We start from the raw sequence: 20,073 nt of genomic DNA, 5'->3' as shown, positions 1-20,073 counted from the left end.
AGTAATCACATATTTCACCTGGGCTCGGCAAAGTTGATTGGAAATCATTGCAGCTGTCGGCGACCGTCTTGTGATTCCAATTATTCTTACACGGTAGACATCAGGGGTAGAAAATTTCTGCAGTGAAGCAAGTCTAAAAGGAAGTCAGCATAATTGTGGCCCAAAACATTTGGAACAGTGGTATGTTTTGGTGTGATAGACTATAAGGTGGCATTCAAAGACTATCATCCCCCAAATCCATCTGTTGAATTCTACCAACAGGCTGTAGCAGATGTGTTTGCTTGTTTAACACCTAGCTGGCAAAGTGCTACTTCCCCTCCCCTAATCTCAAGGATAAACACCGAGCTGCAAAATGGTCTTAAGGCTACTAAAGGTAAAGGACCCCTGACAGTTAAGTCCAGTTGCAAACGACTCTGGGGTTGCGGCGCTCATCTCGCTTTACTGACCAAGGGAGCTGACGTTTGTCCGCAGACAGTTTTTCCGGGTCATGTGGCCAGCAGGACTAAGCTGCTTCTTGCGAAACCAGAGCAGCTCACGGAAACGTCGTTTACCTTCCCGCCACAGTGGTACCTATTTATCTACTTGCACTTTGACGTGCTTTCAAATTGCTAGGTTGGCAGGAGCTGGGACTGAGCAACAGGAGCTCACCTTGTCGCAGGGATTCGAACCACCGACCTTCTGATCGGCAAGCCCAAGAGGCTCAGTGGTTTAGACCACAGCGCCACCCGCATCTTAAGGATAGTAGAGGTACCTATAAAACGACCCATTTGGCTTCTGTGGATTGAGATCAGTGACTCACAGATGCAGATCAGAGCTCAGATTCTGAATACACAGGCCTTGTTTTAAAAATGGTAGCCTTTTCCTTCCCCTCCCCCCTTTTATTATTTTTTTTAAATAATGATTAAACGTTAATCTTGTCTTCTCTGACACACACGAAGTCAGACCACACATTTCTGCTGAAAAATAGTTCAGATATGCAGTAGCACACGCAGTGATGGTACTGAATTTTTCCAAAAAACCAGAGAACTTCTCGTATCTCTAGCCTCGTTTGAGTTACACCGATTGCCAAGGCCATTTAAAAATATTTATTTGACCAGGCAGGCAATGGGGATGATGAGGTTAGACGCTCTCCCAGTATGGCCCACGGGAGGAGATTTGACAGCTAAATTGAGGACGGCTAGAGAATTCTTTGTGACACTCTCTCGAGGGATTTATAGCTCACTGAAATAATGAACTCGTGGGATACAAAAAATAAGGAAATCCCTTTCCAGGGCAAGTTCCAAATTTGGCGATTGTGACTTTTGTGTTAGTGCGGCATTTGGCCAAAGTCCTTGCCTCATTTTTAAAAAAAATATATATATCTGTGAATGTCAATTTTTGCGTTCTAGATTCAGGTAGGTAGCTGTGTTGGTCTGACACAGTCGAAATAAGTAGAACAATTTTAAAAATTGTTCAGTAGCATCATAGAGACTAACTAAGTTTGCTCTGGGTATAAGCTTTTTGTGTGCATGCACACTTCTTCAGAACTTCTGGGTTGTGAGTGTGAGGGGTATTTCTTACAGGCTTTTTAAGTAAGGGTTTTTACTGATTTAAAGTCCAAAGATTGTCAAGTCCAGCGATTACAACATCCAGTTTCTGTTGGCAATGCCATTTCATACTGATATCTTCCTTCTGCATTGTCCTGTCTTAAAAGTGTAACAAACAAACTTGCCTTCGCATTTGTTTGTTACACTTTTCGTTTGATTATCCTTGGACTTTACGACAATAAAAACATATAGAAGGCTAATAGTAATATGATATGTTATTGCCACCACAAACTGCTTTGTAATTTTTTGATATGACGATTACCGTTTTATTATATATAATGTTATGTTACTTCACAGCCAGTTACGTGTGTGTTGTGGTATTCTGAACATGATTTGCGTAATGAGGCAATTGTGGTGTGTGTCAAAACAGTAAATGTGCAGAGAGCCCAGCTTGGGACAGAGTTAATTTGCAAAAATGGGCTGCTTGCTGGAGCAATGTCTTGGCAGCTCAGCCTCAAGGCATCTGTGAAGGAGACAGGTCAGTGAGATTGGCAGAGTGCCACCAATGTTTCATGGTTCAGAAATGGGCGGGGCTTCAGCGCTAATCCAAAACTTCCCACGAGGAAGGAAATGAAATTGGTACAAACTAGGAACATCATTATTCCTCACCTCTGGGGGGCAAAAGGCTTTCTTTCAAACATTCCTCCAGGTGTGAATGAGAGGACATCATTGGTTGGTGATAGTACATCTTTATGGTTTAGGGAGCTTATGTATGTTTTGTGCAATTAATGAAAGTCTAGACAGGATCCAAGCGAAGCTATTGTGAGGCTTTGAAAAGGTGTTTCGGTTTCTTCATCAGAATAAAAACACTGTCTGGTTATTGGTATTTTTTGTATTCAGACTGTATTCCTTCCAGCTAGGAAACAGAAAGATTTTCAACCATTTACAGCGCATGATATGAATAACCCCATAAATATGTAGATATTCATAATGTGCTGTTCTGTTGCTTCAATGCAATCCCGCTTTTATGAGTTACTGTGTTTGCTGTAATGCCTACATATTTGCTGCATCCCAATTATTTGTTGCATTTTAAAAAAGAGGTTTTGCAAAAAGAAACCTGTGTGGCCAGGAACCAGGAAGGAAAAAAGCAGCGTTGTTTTCCATGGGACTTCCTTAGGAACTGAATTGCACAGTAAATGTGCTCAGAATCACAATCTTGGTTGGTTTGCTGTTTAGGCTGAGGGACCCATTTATGTTTTCCTGAGAATGCAAAGTCGCCTAAAGGAAATGGGCGTCAGGTTGGTCTCTTTACTGTCAGGAAGCAATAACGACTCTTTGGCAGATAAAAATGCAAACATTTTTGAAAGCAGAGGCTTTAAAGGCCTTTGGGTGGAATTATCCAGCAGTAAAAGACTGTTGCAATTAGATTTGGAAATGACAGAGTAGGGTTTCTTTTCTCTCCCCCCCCCCCCCCAAGCACATGCTTTCCTTCCATGTTTTGGTTCCACTGGGCTTCATTTCTACTAATAATTGTACAGGAAAGAGATTGGTTGCCCAGGTCTTTCCTTTGCCTTTGCAGAATAAAGTCTGCTGACAGCTATCTCTGCAAAAAAACATTAATTCAAGGGAAAACGTGTTAATTGTGTGCAGAGAATGTGCATTTATTGTACAGGAAACAGACCGTGTGGGAAGATCCCATGCAATATTAAGGCATTGTTGCATAATCTGGAAACGTGTCCTGTGATACTGGCCAAGTAACGATGGCATGCAAAATATAGGGTACAATATACATATATCAGGTCCATTAATTTAAATGGGCCTCCACTGGATGCAACCACTCAGGCTGAGGGTATTTTCTTTGCAGGAATACATTTGAGCCAATACAATTTAGGGCTGTTTGTCCATATTTTCAAAGTGAGGGGTGATTCCAAAAAAAGTACCCTTGGTCTGTCAGGTCAAACAGTATTGGGCAGTACAACTCATGGAGGAAAAATTCCAGGAATAGAAAAGCAGTTCCAAAGGTCCTTTTCAATACATGGCCTGCTTTGCAGCCGAGAAAAGCAAATTTGAAAATATCCAATAAAATAAAATCCAGTTAAGCCACTGAAATGTAACAGTATAACATACAAACAATTACTGAGACTTCAGAAACCGTATGAGAAGTTCCCAGAATCAGAGACAAGGCTTTCCTTTTTCTTAACAGATTGTTTCCCCATTCCTCACCTCTTGAAGATGTTTCTTGCTTTGCTGGCCAAAAATTCTCTGTACCTGGTAGGCTTTGGAGAGAGCATGTGTTAAACATATCAGGGACATAAAGGTGTACAGTACATGGGACGCGGGTGGCGCTGTGGATTAAACTACAGAGCCTAGGACTTGCCGATCAGAAGGTCGGCGGTTCAAATCCCAGCGACAGGGTGAGCTCCCATTGCTTGGTGCCTGCTCCTGCCAACCTAGCAGTTCGAAAGCACGTCAAAGCGCAAGTAGATAAATAGGTACCACTCCAGCGGGAAGGTAAACGGCTTTTCCGTGCGCTGCTCTGGTTCTCCAGAAGCGGCTTAGTCATGCTGGCCACATGACCTGGAAGCTGTACACTGGCTCCCTCGGCCAATAAAGTGAGATGAGTGCCACAACCCAAGAGTCGGTCACAACTGGACCTAATGGTCAGGGGTCCCTTTACCTTTACCTTACCACTGTACATCTAATTCTTGAACTCCTTTCTCCCTTCCTCCCTCTCTATTTCTGTGTTTTTAGGAGGAAGGGCAACGATGGTATTTATATTTGTGTAGCTTAATATGCCTGCGCATTGAGCTTTGTGTAGCCAGCTGTATGTAAGGGAAGAACACAGTTACTCTATAAAAAAAAGAACTACAGGCCGGCAATTGCTCTGACCTTCAGTTATTCCAAATTTTCAAATTCTGGGGCAATGTGTTTGGTGCATTTCCTTTTTTTATTAGAATGCAAAGTACATGGCCTTGGCTGCCAAATTCTGATCTCTGCTTAAACTTGTTGGTGCATATGCAAACCCTGATCCGTTAGTGCTTTGAATGCCCAAGGATAGGCAGCACCTAGAAAAGTGACTATTTTAAAATAGCACGGGTGGTTTAAAAAATGTTTGTGGTTTTAGCTTGCGGCTTTTCAGGTGCTATGGAGTAGCTAGAAATAATTTCAAATGGCTTCTGCTTGCATGATTTTCTCTCCCCCCCTCCCCCCCTTTCTTGATAAGGCATGGTAAAAGAGGGAAGGGAAATTGCAGAGAAGTTGGAACACCTTAGCTTCAGAAAATGTAGTACAGACCTCTGTCATGTCCTCAAAAAGGGAATCGGAGGAACTGTGGGAAATAGTGGGAATGAGACCAAGTTCGAGGCAATAGGGACAATTTTAAAAACAAACAAATTGCTGGGTTCCAAGAGTCCTTAAATAACTCAAATGTGAAATTGCTGATCTCCTAACCAAAAAAATGCATCGGATCCCTTAGGTAAGTGTCTGTACCTGAGGACTTGTTGTTGTTGTTTAGTCAATTAGTTGCGTCCGACTCTTCGTGACCCCATGGACCAGAACACGCCAGGCACTCCTGTCTTCCACTGCCTCACGCAGTTTGGTCAAACTCATGCTGGTAGCTTCGAGAACACCGTCCAACCATCTCGTGCTCTGTCGTCCCCTTCTCCTTGTGCCCTCCATCCTTCCCAACATCAGGTTCTTTTCCAGGGAGTCTTCTCTTCTCATGAGGTGGCCAAAGTATTGGAGCCTCAGCTTCACGATCTGTCCTTCCAGTGAGCACTCAGGGCTGATTTCCTTAAGAATGGATAGGTTTGATCTTCTTGCAGTCCATGGGACTCTCAAGAGTCTCCTCCAGCACCATAATTCAAAAGCATCAATTCTTTGGCAATCAGCCTTCTTTATGGTCCAGCTCTCACTTCCATACATCACTACTCGGAAAACCATAGCTTTAACTATACGGACCTTTGTTGGCAAGGTGATGTCTCTGCTTTTTAAGATGCTGTCTAGGTTTGCCATCGCCTTTCTCCCAAGGAGCAGGCGTCTCTTAATTTCATGGCTGCTGTCACAATCTGCAGTGATCATGGAGCCCAGGAAAGTAAAATCTCTCATTGCCTCCATTTCTTCCCCATGCTTAGTACATAACAAGAAGTGCAGCACTCAAATTGGAAGCGTAACATTCAAAACGGAGCACATCCGGCTTCCAGGTTTGCAATGTTTGGGTTCCAAGTTGTTTGAGAACCAGGGTACCACTGTACTGAGAAACAAATGAAGCAAGCCATTTGTCCATCTGCTGCTCTGCTTCAGATGTCAAGCTTGGCCCCAAGGGATAACATATATCTGTGTTAACTGGGATACTGTACGAATCGCCTTGTGAAAATCTGCTTTGAAAGGGGGGGCTTTTCAAGAGAGAGAGAGATGTGGGCAGTGCAAATGAAGGACTGCTCCACGAGTTGACAGCGGCTCTCTGTGCTTTAAGGCCATTAGAGCTGCTTTTCACAGTCCTTTGCTGAGCCGGTGTTTATCACAGCTGACGGCATATAATTTCTCCATTAGAGGTGAGGGTGCTCTGTGATTTGGTAAAGAAAACTGAACGCACACAGCGTATGAAATGTCCTTCTCCATAACGGAAAAACGTTGGATGGATCAGGATAATAATCCGTACTGAAAAATAATAATGTAACGAGTCCTCAGGGTGTCTTTAGAAATAGATCTTAATTTATGCTAACTTCATAACATCAGCTTTTCTTGGGTTGTTGTTTTTATTTTGATTATATATTTTGTGGTTTTATATTTTGCTTTGGTTCTGTGAACCGCCCTGAGATCTCTGGGTATAGGGCAGTATATAAATTACTCATGTAAAAACACGCTGATTCCTGAACCGTTGGCGGGCTGGATTTAGAAGGCAATTGGGCCAGATCCGGGCCCTGGGCCTTCGTTTGCCTACCCATGCTCTAGATTGTTGTCCGTCCTAGAAAAGGTCCGGACTTGTACAAACGCACGCGCAACTCAGTACAGGAGTTATTGTGGCAGCGTGAATGGGATTCAGCTTGCATGAGCTCTCCAGCCATAGGGCTGGAAGTTGAATCAGATCAGCTTCAGGTTCTTTCCAGGCCTGACACCACATCTGCGAGGATGATATTTTAGGAGCCTGAAATGCGTGGCTGGAAAGCTCGCAAATCTGTTGTGTAATAACTTGGCAATTTGTAAAGGGGGTGGGGGGAATATAGCTGGATCCCCCCCCCCCCCAGGATTGTAAACTCCCGGTTAACCGAATCTCTGTCATTATCCTTTGTTCAGAGACTGGATCTTGGCTGAGTCAGTAGTGCTGCTTGAACTACAGCCAGTTACTTCATCCAGGAGTAAATTCTTTTCTTCTATTTCAGCAAGTAGCTGCTAGCTCAGAAATTCCACCAAGCATCTTTTCTTCTCCTAATAATGACAGCAGCTCAGTGATCTAATTTAATGTCTTTATCCTTCTTTGTCTGCCCACTGTGCATGCTTTTGTTAAAATTGATCTCCGCTGTTGGAGATTATCGTATAAGTTTTCGTCTTCGTCTTCAGCCACTTTTAAGTCTTTTTAAAATCACGATTATTATTTTGCAACAATGCACCAGGAATTATTAAGTGCATGTGGGCTATTTGCCAGTGTGGATTTTTAACAGTGGGAAGAATGGAGCCATTATGTTGTGAGATCTGCGGGCACAGGGTAGTATACAAATTTAAATAACAATAATAACAATAAACAAATAAGTGGGAAAATGTAAATTACCCAAATATAAATTGTTTTGCTTTACTTATTTACTTGTCTTTATCTTGTATTTTATTCTGTGAACCACACTGAGATCTTATGATGAAGGACACTATACAAATCTAATAAATAAATAGACTGAAATCAAATCAATATATGTAGGCTGTTCTAGAGAACTGGTTGTGCTTTGCGGCTTATTTACTTCTGAAGGAGCACCGTCCTCTTTGTTATAGAAGCAGTGTTCAAAATTAGCCAGATGCCAGGCGCATTTTGCGACTGGCGCAGGTCCAGTTGCGACCGCGTGGAGATCTCTGGGTGCCCAGTTGGCAAAGCGGGTTCTCCTTCATGGAGAGCATGAGTTGTGGTGGGGGCAACCAAGACATCCCTCTTTTGCTGGGTGGGTTAGTATAGATGGCCACGAATCTGATTGGGTACCCCTCAGTCGTTGGGGATAATTTGGTGTTGCAATTTTATGAGTGACTGTTGAGGGGCTGTTTATTCCCTGTGCGCAGCGTTGAGCTTCCTCTTTTCGCTGCATGCATCGGATCACTCTCCCTATACTTACAACAACCGCCATCATGACAGGGTGGGAGATCTCAACCTCCTCTCCTTTTCCGTTCCCAGGCGTGCCGTTCCCAAAGAACTTCCTTCAGATCTGCAAGAAGATCTTGTGCCGGCTCTTCCGGGTCTTTGTCCACGTCTACATCCACCACTTTGACCGCATTATCATCATGGGGGCTGAGGCGCACGTCAACACCTGTTACAAGCACTTTTATTATTTCGTGACGGAGCTCACCCTCATAGACCGCAAGGAACTGGAGCCTTTGGTAAGTGTTTAGTGCTTTATTTATTTATTAGCCGCAGAGGGAAATGCAAAGCCAGCAGGGGCAGCTGCTCCTTCCTTGGTCAAGGGTTTTGGTCAGACCAGTCTTCCACTCAACATGGACCTTGATTTCTCACTGGTGGCAGAAGTGAGAATGAGTCTCTCTTCAGTTATGCAGTTCCATTTTTTTTAAAATGATATTTATTAAAGTTTCAAAGAAAGGATTACATAAATAAAAAGGGGGGGGGGGAGAAAAAGAAACAAAAAGGAAAAAAATACAAAATACAAAAAAAGATAAAAAACACTTAAACAACACATGAGTCTTTCCATGCCTTACATTTCATTTCCTTACTTCCCTGTCCTCCTCACACCTCCCTTTTTTGTATTCCAGTTCTGTTAGTTAATTCAGCAATTCCTTTCCCTCTTTGTTTTTGTCTTAATCCTTTAACTTAATATATTATAACTTTGGATTTTCACCTGTTAACAATCCATTTTTACATACACCTTTATAACATTACTGCTAATGTTAACTTCATTCTGACATCTTAACTTCATTCTGACATCATTCTAACATTCATTAATTTTGCAGTATTTCTGTAAATAGTCTTTAAATTTCTTCCAATCTTCTTCCACCGACTCTTCTCCCTGGTCTCGGATTCTGCCAGTCATTTCCGCCAGTTCCATATAGTCCATCACCTTCATCTGCCATTCTTCCAGAGTGGGTAAATCTTGTGTCTTCCAATACTTTGCAATAAGTACTCTTGCTGCTGTTGTGGCATACATAAAGAAAGTTCTGTCCTTCTTTGGCACCAATTGGCCGACCATGCCCAGGAGAAAGGCCTCTGGTTTCTTCAGGAAGGTATATTTATATACCTTTTTCATTTCATTATAGATCATCTCCCAGAAAGCCTTAATCCTTGGGCATGTCCACCAAAGGTGAAAGAATGTACCTTCAGTTTCTTTACATTTCCAACATTTATTATCGGGCAAATGATAGATTTTTGCAAGCTTGACTGGTGTCATGTACCACCTGTATATCATTTTCATAATATTCTCTCTTAAGGCATTACATGCTGTAAACTTCATACCTGTGGTCCATAACTGTTCCCAGTCAGCCATCATTATGTTATGTCCAACATCTTGTGCCCATTTAATCATAGCAGATTTCACCGTTTCATCCTGAGTATTCCATTTCAACAGCAAGTTATACATCTTTGACAAAATCTTAGTTTTGGGTTCTAACAGTTCTGTTTCTAATTTTGATTTTTCCACCTGGAAGCCAATTTTCTTGTCCAAACTGTATGCCTCCATTATCTGATAATAATGAAGCCAATCTCGCACTTTGTTTTTTAGTTTCTCAAAACTCTGCAGTTTCAATCTATCTCCCTCTTGTTCCAGAATTTCCCAATATTTCGGCCATTTGGCCTCCATATTGAGCTTTTTCTGACCTTTCGCTTCCATCGGTGACAGCCCAGTTATGCAGTTCCAGGGCAGAATGAAGAAACCAAAGATCTGTTTTTGTTGGCTTTCCAGATTATGTTATCCTGCAGATCTCCTGGGCCAATAGAGCCCTACCAGTTTTCTGTCAGTTTGGAATCATAGAATTGTAGAGCTGGAAGGGACCCTGTGGATCATCTAGTCCAACCCCCTGCAATGCAATAATATGCAGCTGCCCCATACAAGGATTGAACCTGCAACCTTGGCATCATCAGCACAACACTCTCACCAACTGAGCTATCCAGTTCCCTTGGGTGTATTTTGTTGTGAAGGGAAGTGATGGCACTGACCCATGCCTCAGATGTAATTTCAGTTCCCCCGGGACTTGTAAGTCTTTCCAGAATTGGATTGATCATTCTGGGAGTATCAAGATCGATTTTACATTCAACCCAGAAGGGTCCTGTTTGTCTCTCCACCCCTCCAATCCATCTGTGTAAGAAAGCTTGCACATCATATTGCTTAAGTACGGCATGAATAATTTCCCCCGTGAGCACACGGCAGTGTGTTGGCTTTTAACCGAATCCAGCTACAATTGCACAATCTACAGGTTGTAGTTGATTGCTTTGCTAAGTTTAATTAATGTAATGGAGCTGCATTTCGGGGGAGGAAGAAAAATCAATCATAATAAAGAGCAAGGAGTGTTTCGAAAGCAGATTCTGGTTTTTCATTGCCAAAGCAAGACGCTACCAAGCAGCTAACTTTTTATATTTGGTTAAGAATATAAAGTAAACAGACGACTACATCACCTGTTTGTTGGACCTTCTAGCTATGTGGAAATCTACACGTGGTTGCAAAGGGCCTGAGAATGTACACCCAAGTTTATGTACCCAACGCGTACTTTGAAACTTTATCTCAAGGTTCAGGGGGCATTTGAGGGGGGGGGAGGTATATTCAAGTCTAAACAGCCACCAGACCTCATCCTCTGAGGCAAACCATTTCATGAGAAAGGCACATTGTCGCTCAAGTGCTGGGAAGTCTCAAAATATTAGTATTTGCGTAGTACAAGGCAGTCTTTTAACAACGAAACTGTTCCAAGTGTGTCCCTCCATACCCATGAAACTGACCTGGCAAGGTTAATCTTTTTTATGCAATGCTAAATACTGCTCAATTATTAACTTGTCGCTCACTCATTTAGTCCTGGTTTTTCCCTTTTGTTTCTAAGAGGCTCTCCCATCCCCTCCTAGAAAAGGATGGGAGAGAGAGAATAAAATAAAGAACAGGATTGTTGTCTCTATGGGTTTCCTAGTGCTTGCTGAGCAATTACAAAGTGGGGAAGGGGGGGTGGGAGGTAGGATTCACAAAGGGAGCTTCCCAGTGAACAGAAGTACTGAGCCCAGTGAGTTGCAGAAAACTTCAGGCGTGCTCTGTGTGTCTTTGGCTTCCAACTGTCAATCACAGAATCGTAGAGTTGGAAAGGGACCCCCGGGGTAATTTAGTCCAACCCCCCGCAATGCAGGAATCTCAGCTAGAGCATCCAGGACAGATGCATCCACCCCCATCGTTCTGCCCGGACACTGAGGTCCACCTCCAAGGGCCTTCTGGAGGTTCCCTCTCTGCAAGAAGTGAGGTTACAGGGAACCAGACAGAGGGCCTTCTCGGTAGTGGCACGCCCTCCCATCAGATGTCAAGTAAATAAACAACTATCTGACGTTTAGAAGACATCTGAAGGCAGCCCTGTTCAGGGAAGTTTTTAATGTGTGACATTTTAATGTATTTTTAATTTTTGTTGCAATCCACCCAGAGTGGCTGGCGAAACCCAGCCAGATGGGCGGGGTATAAATAATAAATTATTATCATAGAATCATAGAGTTGGAAGAGACCACAAGGGCCATCGAGTCCAACCCCCTGCCAAGCAGGAAACACCATCAGAGCACTCCTGACATACGGTTGTCAAGCCTCTGCTTAAAGACCTCCAAAGAAGGAGACTCCACCACACTCCTTGGCAGCAAATTCCAATGTCGAACAGCTCTTACTGTCAGGAAGTTCTTCCTAATGTTTAGGTGGAATCTTCTTTCTTGTAGTTTGAATCCATTGCTCCGTGTCCGCTTCTCTGGAGCAGCAGAAAACAACCTTTCTCCCTCCTCTATGTGACATCCTTTTATATATTTGAACATGGCTATCATATCACCCCTTAACCTCCTCTTCTCCAGGCTAAACATGCCCAGCTCCCTTAGCTGTTCCTCATAAGGCATCGTTTCCAGGCCTTTGACCATTTTGGTTGCCCTCCTCTGGACACGTTCCAGTTTGTCAGTGTCCTTCTTGAACTGTGGTGCCCAGAACTGGACACAGTACTCCAGGTGAGGTCTGACCAGAGCAGAATACAGTGGCACTATTACTTCCCTTGATCTAGAGCATTGGCTTTTTTAGCTGCCGCATCACACTGTTGGCTCATGTCAAGTTTGTGGTCAACCAAGACTCCTAGATCCTTTTCACATGTACTGCTCTCAAGCCAGGTGTCACCCATCTTGTATTTGTGCCTCTCATTTTTTTTGCCCAAGTGCAATATTTTACATTTCTCCCTGTTAAAATTCATCTTGTTTGTTTTGGCCCAGTTCTCTAATCTGTCAAGGTCGTTTTGAAGTGTGATCCTGTCCTCTGGGGTGTTAGCCACCCCTCCCAGTTTGGTGTCATCTGCAAATTTGATCAGGATGCCCTTGAGTCCATCATCCAAGTCGTTGATGAAGATGTTGAATAAGACCGGGCCCAAGACAGAACCCTGTGGCACCCCACTAGTCATTCTTCTCCAGGATGAAGAGGAACCATTGATGAGCACCCTTTGGGTTCGGTCAGTCAGCCAGTTACAAATCCACTGAGTGGTAGCATAGTCAAGAAAGCATTTTACCAGCTTCTTTACAAGAATATCATGGGGCACCTTGTCAAATGCCTTGCTGAAATCAAGGTAGGCTACATCATTATTATGGCCATCCAACTTCTGCTCAGAAAAACCGCCAAGCAAAGAGAGTCCACAGTCTCCAAACCGTGACTGTAATTCCCTCACCCTTTGTTTGTGAGATTTTTTTTTCAAAAAAGAAAATTAAGTTCATTGCATTATTTTTAGCATTATTGGTGCATTCTGCCTTCCGGCGTTAATTACGGGAATGTGATGATGATTGAGAGGTTTCTTTGAACACTCCTTGAGTTTTTCTTACAGTCAAGGGGTGTGTATATTCTGTTAAGTAATCTTCACATCAAAGATATGTGTTGCATGGAGGGGGAGAGGAGACCATGTGATTATGGACGGAGCTCGCAGGTGAAGGGAAGAGGTGGAAAATGCTAACAGGTACATGGATCGATGAAGAGCATCATCGTACAGTGGTACCTCGGGTTACATACGCTTGAGGTTACATATGCTTCAGGTTACAGACTCTGCTAACCCAGAAATAGTGCTTCAGGTTAAGAACTTTGCTTCAGGATGAGAACAGAAATTGTGCTCTGGCGGCGCGGTAGCAGCAGGAGGCCCCATTAGCTAAAGTGATGCTTCAGGTTAAGTACGGACTTCCGGAATGAATTAAGTACTTAACCCAAGGTACCACTGTACTGAGAGCCTTGCTGACCGGTTCTGCAAGGTTTTGGGGGCAGTGCTGCGGTTATAGCACATGAGCTGCGCACAACGCGAGCCTCCGCTCAGCCAGATACTGATTCTGTCTTTATAAATAGGAGTAATCACCACATTTTGTGCTACCCACCTCCCTCAGTTGACATGTGTGCTTGGAGGAATTCGGGGAAAGAAATATATCAAAAATAAAATATGCAAATACAAAGTCTGTCGTAGTGTTGTGCAAGGAGAAATCTCCCAGCGTTCCCCCTAAATCTGTTTTGGAGCATATTTAGGGGTTGGTTCGTAGAGATAATTCTACCGTAACTGCACTAATTCAGTTGAATATTGCTCAAAGTATTTCTGCAGGGAATTGCAAAGAGCCACAGAGAGTGGCTGCTCGTGTTACTATTAGGGAGTCACTTTTAGTCCCAGAGCCAAATGTCATTCTGGGCAACAGTCCAGAGGTTGCGTGCCTGAGATGTGCATTTTATCTTCATACAGTAGGCTACTTTCTACACACACGCACCCTCTATATCAGGTGTGGGGAACTTTGGCTCTCCATATCTTGTTGTACAATTCTCGTCAGCCCCAGAAGCATGGCCAGTGGCCCTGGGTTTTGGGAGTCATAGTTCAACAACATCTAGAGAGCCAAAGTTTTTCCACACCCGGTCTATATCGTCCTCCATTCAGGCGAATGAGCAGACTTTTGCGGGAATCTTCTCCATTAAATCTTCGTTGCCATGTTCATAGATCTAAGGAGAGCTCGGTTCAGGTTGCAACAAGTATATAATTAAAAAGGGAACATTTTGCATTTCTTGATGGCTAAATACCAAGGCAGCTGCTTATTTCCGTGCACGTTGAAAATCTGTGCGCAGGTTTGCTTTGCCTCAAGTCCACGTTGCTTTCATAATTAATTGGATGTTTAAATATGGGACTGTAATTTTGCAATGCTGGCATTTGGAATTATGTGAGTGTGTCGTGTTTGTTTTTCACTTAGCAAACGGCTTTGTGTTGGTGCCTTTGTTGATTGGCCTTTATGGGCACGGAATGATTTAAACGAGGAGGAAAAATCTGCTTCTGTTTTGAAATTGCAAACATTCACAAGCCCACAGAGTCTTTTCATTTGGGTCTGCGTAGGCTCACGGGTTTGCTTAGACCGTTGAGTCATCTTGTTGCATTGCAGCTTTTTAGTCTGCTTCCAATTCAGATGTTTCCAGCTGCAGAGCATCTGTTTCTCATGCAGAAGGCCCCACATTAGACCCCTGGCATCTTCAGGTGGGGCTGGGAGAGAACCCCCCGATTCTCTGGGCATGCCTTCTAGGAAGACAAGACTGCTGTAGACCAGGGGTCAGCAAACTTTTTCAACAGGGGGCCGGTCCACTGTCCCTCAGACCTTGTGGGGGGCCAAACTATATTTTGGAGGGGGGGGAATGAATCCCTGCGACGGGGTGAGCTCCTGTTGCTCGGTCCCTCCTCCTGCCAACCTAGCAGTTTAAAAGCACGTCACGTGCAAGTAGATAAATAGGTACCGCTCCGTTGGGAAGGTAAACGGCGTTTCCGTGCGCTGCACTGGTTCGCCAGAAGCGGCTTAGTCATGCATGACCCGGAAGCTGTACGCCGGCTCCCTCAGCCAGTAAAGCGAGATGAGCGCCGCAACCCCAGAGTCGGTCACGACTGGACCTAATGGTTGGGGGTCCCTTTACCTTTACAGCAAACTTTTTCAGCAGGGGGACGGTCCACTGTCCCTCAGACCTTGTAGAGGGCCAGACTATATTTTGGAAAGAAAAAACCCAGAGTTGCATTTGGAATAAAAGGACACATTCTACTCATGTAAAAACTCACTGATTCCTGGTCCGTCCGCAGGCCAGATTTAGAAGGCGATTGGGCCGGATCTGGCCCCTGGGCCTTGGTTTGCCTACTCACGCTGTAGACCATGTGTGTCCCACATATGTGAGTTGCAACTAAAATGTGAGGAGGGTACCAGCTTGTGGAAGCCTAAGCTATGGCAAAATGCTGAGATATGAAGCCAGATGCTCTGGAGGATGGGATCGAGACCGACCCTTCGCACCTGAAGTGGTAGATGATGTTCCCCCATTTTATAGGCATAAAAACTACAGAGAAGACACTCATGTATCAGAATGACTTAGTGGTGAATGACAGCTTTGCTGTCTAGGTCATTTTTTAATCATCTTTTCAAAAAAAAAATAGACTCACACCATTACACTTGGTTCCTAGGCAATGGTTGCACAGGCAGAAAATTCATCTCATTCTGCATAAATCAGCTCTCAGAAGCTGTAAAAGAGAGGGGTACTTTGGTATGGCCCTTTAGTGCACTTGCAGCAAAGGGAGAGATGATAGTTAATTCATTTCTGTACCTCCCTTTATCCCAAGATCACAGAGCGGCTTACAAGATAAAAACACAAAATGTCTTACTATACAGTGGTACCTCGGGTTACATACGCTTCAGGTTACAGACTCCACTAACCCAGAAATAGTGCTTCAGATTGAGAACTTTGCTTCAGGATGAGAACAGAAATTGTGTGGCATTAGCAGGAGGCCCCATTAGCTAAAGTGGTGCTTCAGGTTAAGAACAGTTTCAGGTTAAGTACGGACCTCCGGAACGAATTAAGTACTTAACCCGAGGTACCACTGTAGTAACAAAAAATAATAATACCCCCCCCCCCCCCCGAGTTTAAAAGACCATAGTTTAATTACTCAAACCTTTACAAACTCAAGGCTTTAAGATGCCTGCATCTTAAAAATACATCTGAGACAGCATTTGTTTAACTCAGATACAGAACCAGATAGGAATCTTATTTTGTGTGTGTTTATTTTCCCATTCAGAGCTTGGGATAGCCAGTTAGGAGTACTTTGATCATAAACATTTGAGCCTGGGACTGTCTGAGGACAGGATCTGGAGTGAGTGAGGCAAAAGCTGTTTTGCAGGGCAGTGTTTTCCAGATATTCTGCTGTTTGTATTCCCAGGGTATTTCAGAACAGAGAAGCTCATAGAGGGTCATCTTTTAATGATTGGGAGAGAAGGCCGGGAGTGCTCCAAAAGCTGTTTTGTGGAGCAGATGTGTTTCATTCCAACATCCTCATTCAGGGTGCATCTGCACCTTTGAATCGAAACAGGGAATTTGGAAAAGTGGGCGAGTAACCACCTGTAATTCATCTCTCTTTGGAAGGCTGTACCGTTAAAAATAGCCCCGCATCAAGTTTCATCTCCCAGCCACAGCAATAGGCTTGGCGCCGCTTAGTGGCTAGAAGTCAAAATAACACAAACAGGAGCTGATGCTTGAATCTGTTTTGTCCATTTGAGAAACATCAGAAAGCAGGGGTCAGCAAGGTTTTTCTTGCCTGGGCCGGATCAGTTCCGCAGAGATCCCTCCATTGGTCGGATCGCGATTTTCAACCTCTGCGCAGGTGCGGTTTTCGGCGCCGCACTGCGCCGGTTTAGCACAGCGGGCAACTCAGTTCGGGGGCGGCTCATGGGCGGGTCAAATGACCCCTGCGGGCTGCTTCCGGCCCATGGGCCTTAGGTTGCTGACCCCTGATCTGAAAGTATCGTTTGGCAAGTCTGTCAACTATTCCTCAGAAATCCCACACTCGGTCGCTTCCTATTTGCAGTAACAATTCCAGTTTTTGCACCGTCTGCAAATATGAACTGTGGAACTCCCCACCATAGCTGTCAACCGTCCCTTATTTGGTGGGAAAGTCCCTTATCCAGCGCCGTGTCCTGCTGCTGTCCCTTATTGATGATGTCCCTTAAATTTCCCGGGTTTCAAAGGAAGCAGCTCCTCTCCCTCCCTCCCTGCCGGCCAGGGAGGAGGGAGGCTCCAGCTGTGTTTCTTGGCTGCATTGCTCACCCAATAAGGAGTCTAAGAACAACTGGGGGGTGGAGCTTGCATGCCTTGTGCCGATCAAATCGGCCGTGTTGCCTGGGGACTCGCCTTTGCTCAGCGCTTCCCAGCGGAGAGGTGACGGTGGTTTTCATTGCTGGGATGCTGCGCTGTGGGAACCACCGCTTGAGGCTTTGTTTGGCTGCTGGCTGGGCTTTCTGCCTTTGGCTCGGAGGGCCTCAGAAGTTGAACTTACCTGTGCTAGGAAAATCCCTTATTTTGGCTGCTGATCCCTTATTTTCGAGGCTGCTGGTCCCTTATTTTCAAATCTGTAAGTTGACAGCTATGCTCCCCACAGGGACTTAACCCTGTCTTTTGACTCTTGATATGTGTCTTTTGAGGACCAGCTTGGTTTTATTAGTTTTTCTCCCCACTGCATGGGGAAAGAATTAGGAGTCATATATTAATACCACTGTTACCTGTAAGAAGCAGCTCTGTGAACTTACATGCGTCCATTAGTATTGTGGTGGTTACAAGGCAAAATACATTGTTTTCCCTGTTGTCCTAAGTCTTCAGACATTGTAAACCAGACCTGCACAACTTGTAGATCCACCAAGCTAAGCTCAAGGTCACCAGCCATGGCATCAGGGAGTATTTGGCGACTGCTGTTCAAGCAGCAAATACAGGACGTTTATTGGGCTGCTGCTGGACTCAGCTGGTCCGTAGATCAGTAGTAGAGCAGGCAGAAGGTCTTAGGTATTATTCCCAGCATCTCCAGGCATGCCCAGGAATGTCCTCTGCCAGAGCCATAGACTAACTGGTTGTAGACATTATTACTGAGTTAGATGGACGGCCCAATGATCAAACTTGCTTTAGGGCAATTTCCCATGTCCCTGTGCCTTTGTTCTGCACAGCCCTAGCCTAGCATAAAGCCCTCTAAGAAACGGTGCCAATTCAAAAATGTCTCTTCCTTCCCAGCCTCAGCTGGGGAATTGCAGGTCACAACCAAGGCCCTAAAATTCACCCATTTAAGGTTAGATTAGAAGCTGGCTTTTAATTTGAATTCAAAATGGGGAGTGCAAACAGCAAAATTCAGATTTTATTTGCCTGACTTGTACAATACAGTTTCTTTATTTGTTACCTATGGTTTATCCCACTTAAGGTGTAATCCCATTCCATTGGAGATTTGACTGCAGTTCCATCAGCTGCCACTCCCTGATGGAAAACTAACTTCCAACGAGGGGTTATTGGCATATTAGGAATCCCACTGTATGATCTTGAAATGCTTTTTGCCTGATATCTGTGCAGCTAATTTCCTTGTTTTAAGGTAGGATGCAAAAGATTAGGAAATTAAGCAACCCATTAGACCTGTCAGAATGATAAAAGGGTAGCACATGAATTTGCTGGTTCCTGATACTGCCCTTGAAGATGGCAGAGAGAAGACAGAGAATGTTATGAAGCTGCTTTATACAAGTGGTGACTATTTTAGGCGTGTTCAATTGACACACAGGTCCTTTTTGACCCAGAAGAACACAGAATGGGAGTGGGGCAGGGCGTAATGGGGCAGGGGGCGCTTATATGCTCTCTGATAATGCATGTGGGGTGTCGGAAACAGAACCCCCGCCTGAAATGGCTGCCCCTTGCCAGATCATTGGTCCATTTAGCTCAGCATGGGATTGGGGAACTTTTTTTGAGCCTATTTGTGTTTCACCCCCCAGGCCTGAGACTCTCCTCTACTTGTTGACACAGTCTGGAAAAACGTGTTCTCCCTAGCAGAGAGCACGTGTTGCAGTGGGGGATACAAGCCACCCCAGTGTTGCTGGGCGGATTTGCAGAGTGACCCAGGCAGTGAATTGGTTACCGTATTTTTCGCTCGATAACACGCACCCGACCATAACACGCATGTAGTTTTTAGAGGAGGAAAACAAGAAAAAAAATATTCTAAACGAAACAGTGGATGTATGATTTTTGTGGTTCATGCTGTGGCCACAGACATGTGATCTGACGGTGAGTTTGGGGTAGCCCAATGCAAAAATCCTGAGGATCCATGTGGATCTATGTTTGTAACCACGTTTTTGCACCACTGCAGCCCCAGGCAACAGTGGGTGCGTGATTTTTTTGGTGCAAACTGTAGCCATGGACATGCTATGTGATCTGATGGTGAATTTGGGGTGACCCAGTGCAAAAATCCTGAGGATCCATGTGGATCTGTGCTTTGTAACCACGTTTTAAGTGGGGAGGGAAGGAAAAGCACTCAAGCGACAAGGAGCACGTGTGGAGCAGGCTCTGCTTCTCTCCCTCCTATCCCCCAACCCCCCACTCCCCCCTTAGCGAGCTGAAAATCTTTCCTGCTCCTTTAAAGCAAGCAGGTTCTGCTTCTCTCCCTCCCCCCCCCCCCTTAGCGAGCTGAAAATCTTTCCTGCTATTTCCAGCAAAGCATGACGAGAGATACAGAGAGCCTGCTTGCTTTAAAGGAGCCAAATGGACAGGAGCCGCTCTCTCCCCTCCCGCTTTGCTCCTTTAAAGAAGCAGGCACTCTGTCCCTCTCTCCTCCCCATTCAGCGGCTCTTCTCCCGCTGGAAACCACGGAGGAGGGAAGCATTCGCTCCGTAACACGCACAGACATTTCCCCTTACTTTCTAGGACGAAAAAAATGTGTGTTATGGAGCGAAAACTATGGTAATTGGGTCGCTGGGGAGAATTGCTTGTTGCCAATTTTGAAGGAGGGGTCAGAGGTTTTAAAAATTGGACGCCCAACTCTGGCCGTCATCTTGGCTGCTTGCACCGGATCACCCACCCACCCTCCCTGTATTGGGGGGGTTGTTTGCTTGACCTTGCTATGCCTGTCATGGGGTCGTCTGCTTTGAGGCAGGGGCCTGGTAGGAATTTTGTCCATTTGGCTGATTGGCTGGTGCCATTTGGTTTTTGCCTACTGCGTAGCAAATTGTCACAACTTGTAAGGTTGGCGGTTAGGCATTGGTTCAAATCGGTTGGTGGAGGGGTAAGTGCCTACCCCTCCAATGGTGATGCTGAAAGGGAATTCCGTTAAAGGAATCCAGGGGCTTGCCATTCTTTTAGTCCTTGTCCCTGGCATCGGACTT

At 44.7% G+C, this 20,073-nt stretch overlaps 1 protein-coding gene across 4 annotated transcripts in view; it reads left to right on the top strand.

Annotated features, from left to right (window-relative positions):
• Positions 1-20,073, top strand: part of MOB3B (MOB kinase activator 3B) — a 97,060-nt gene that overhangs the window by 71,804 nt on the left and 5,183 nt on the right. For all 4 annotated transcript variants that reach the window (XM_080987966.1, XM_080987963.1, XM_080987965.1 and 1 more), the window contains exon 3: positions 7,897-8,099. In XM_080987966.1, coding sequence (XP_080844092.1) covers positions 7,897-8,058 — 162 coding nt within the window. In that variant the 3' untranslated portion in view covers positions 8,059-8,099. The remainder of the gene's footprint in view (positions 1-7,896; positions 8,100-20,073) is intronic.

The sequence above is a fragment of the Podarcis pityusensis genome (genome assembly GCF_964106645.2).
Source record: "Podarcis pityusensis genome assembly, chromosome: 17".
NCBI lineage: Eukaryota > Metazoa > Chordata > Lepidosauria > Squamata > Lacertidae > Podarcis > Podarcis pityusensis.
This window is presented reverse-complemented; position numbering and strand designations above follow the sequence as displayed.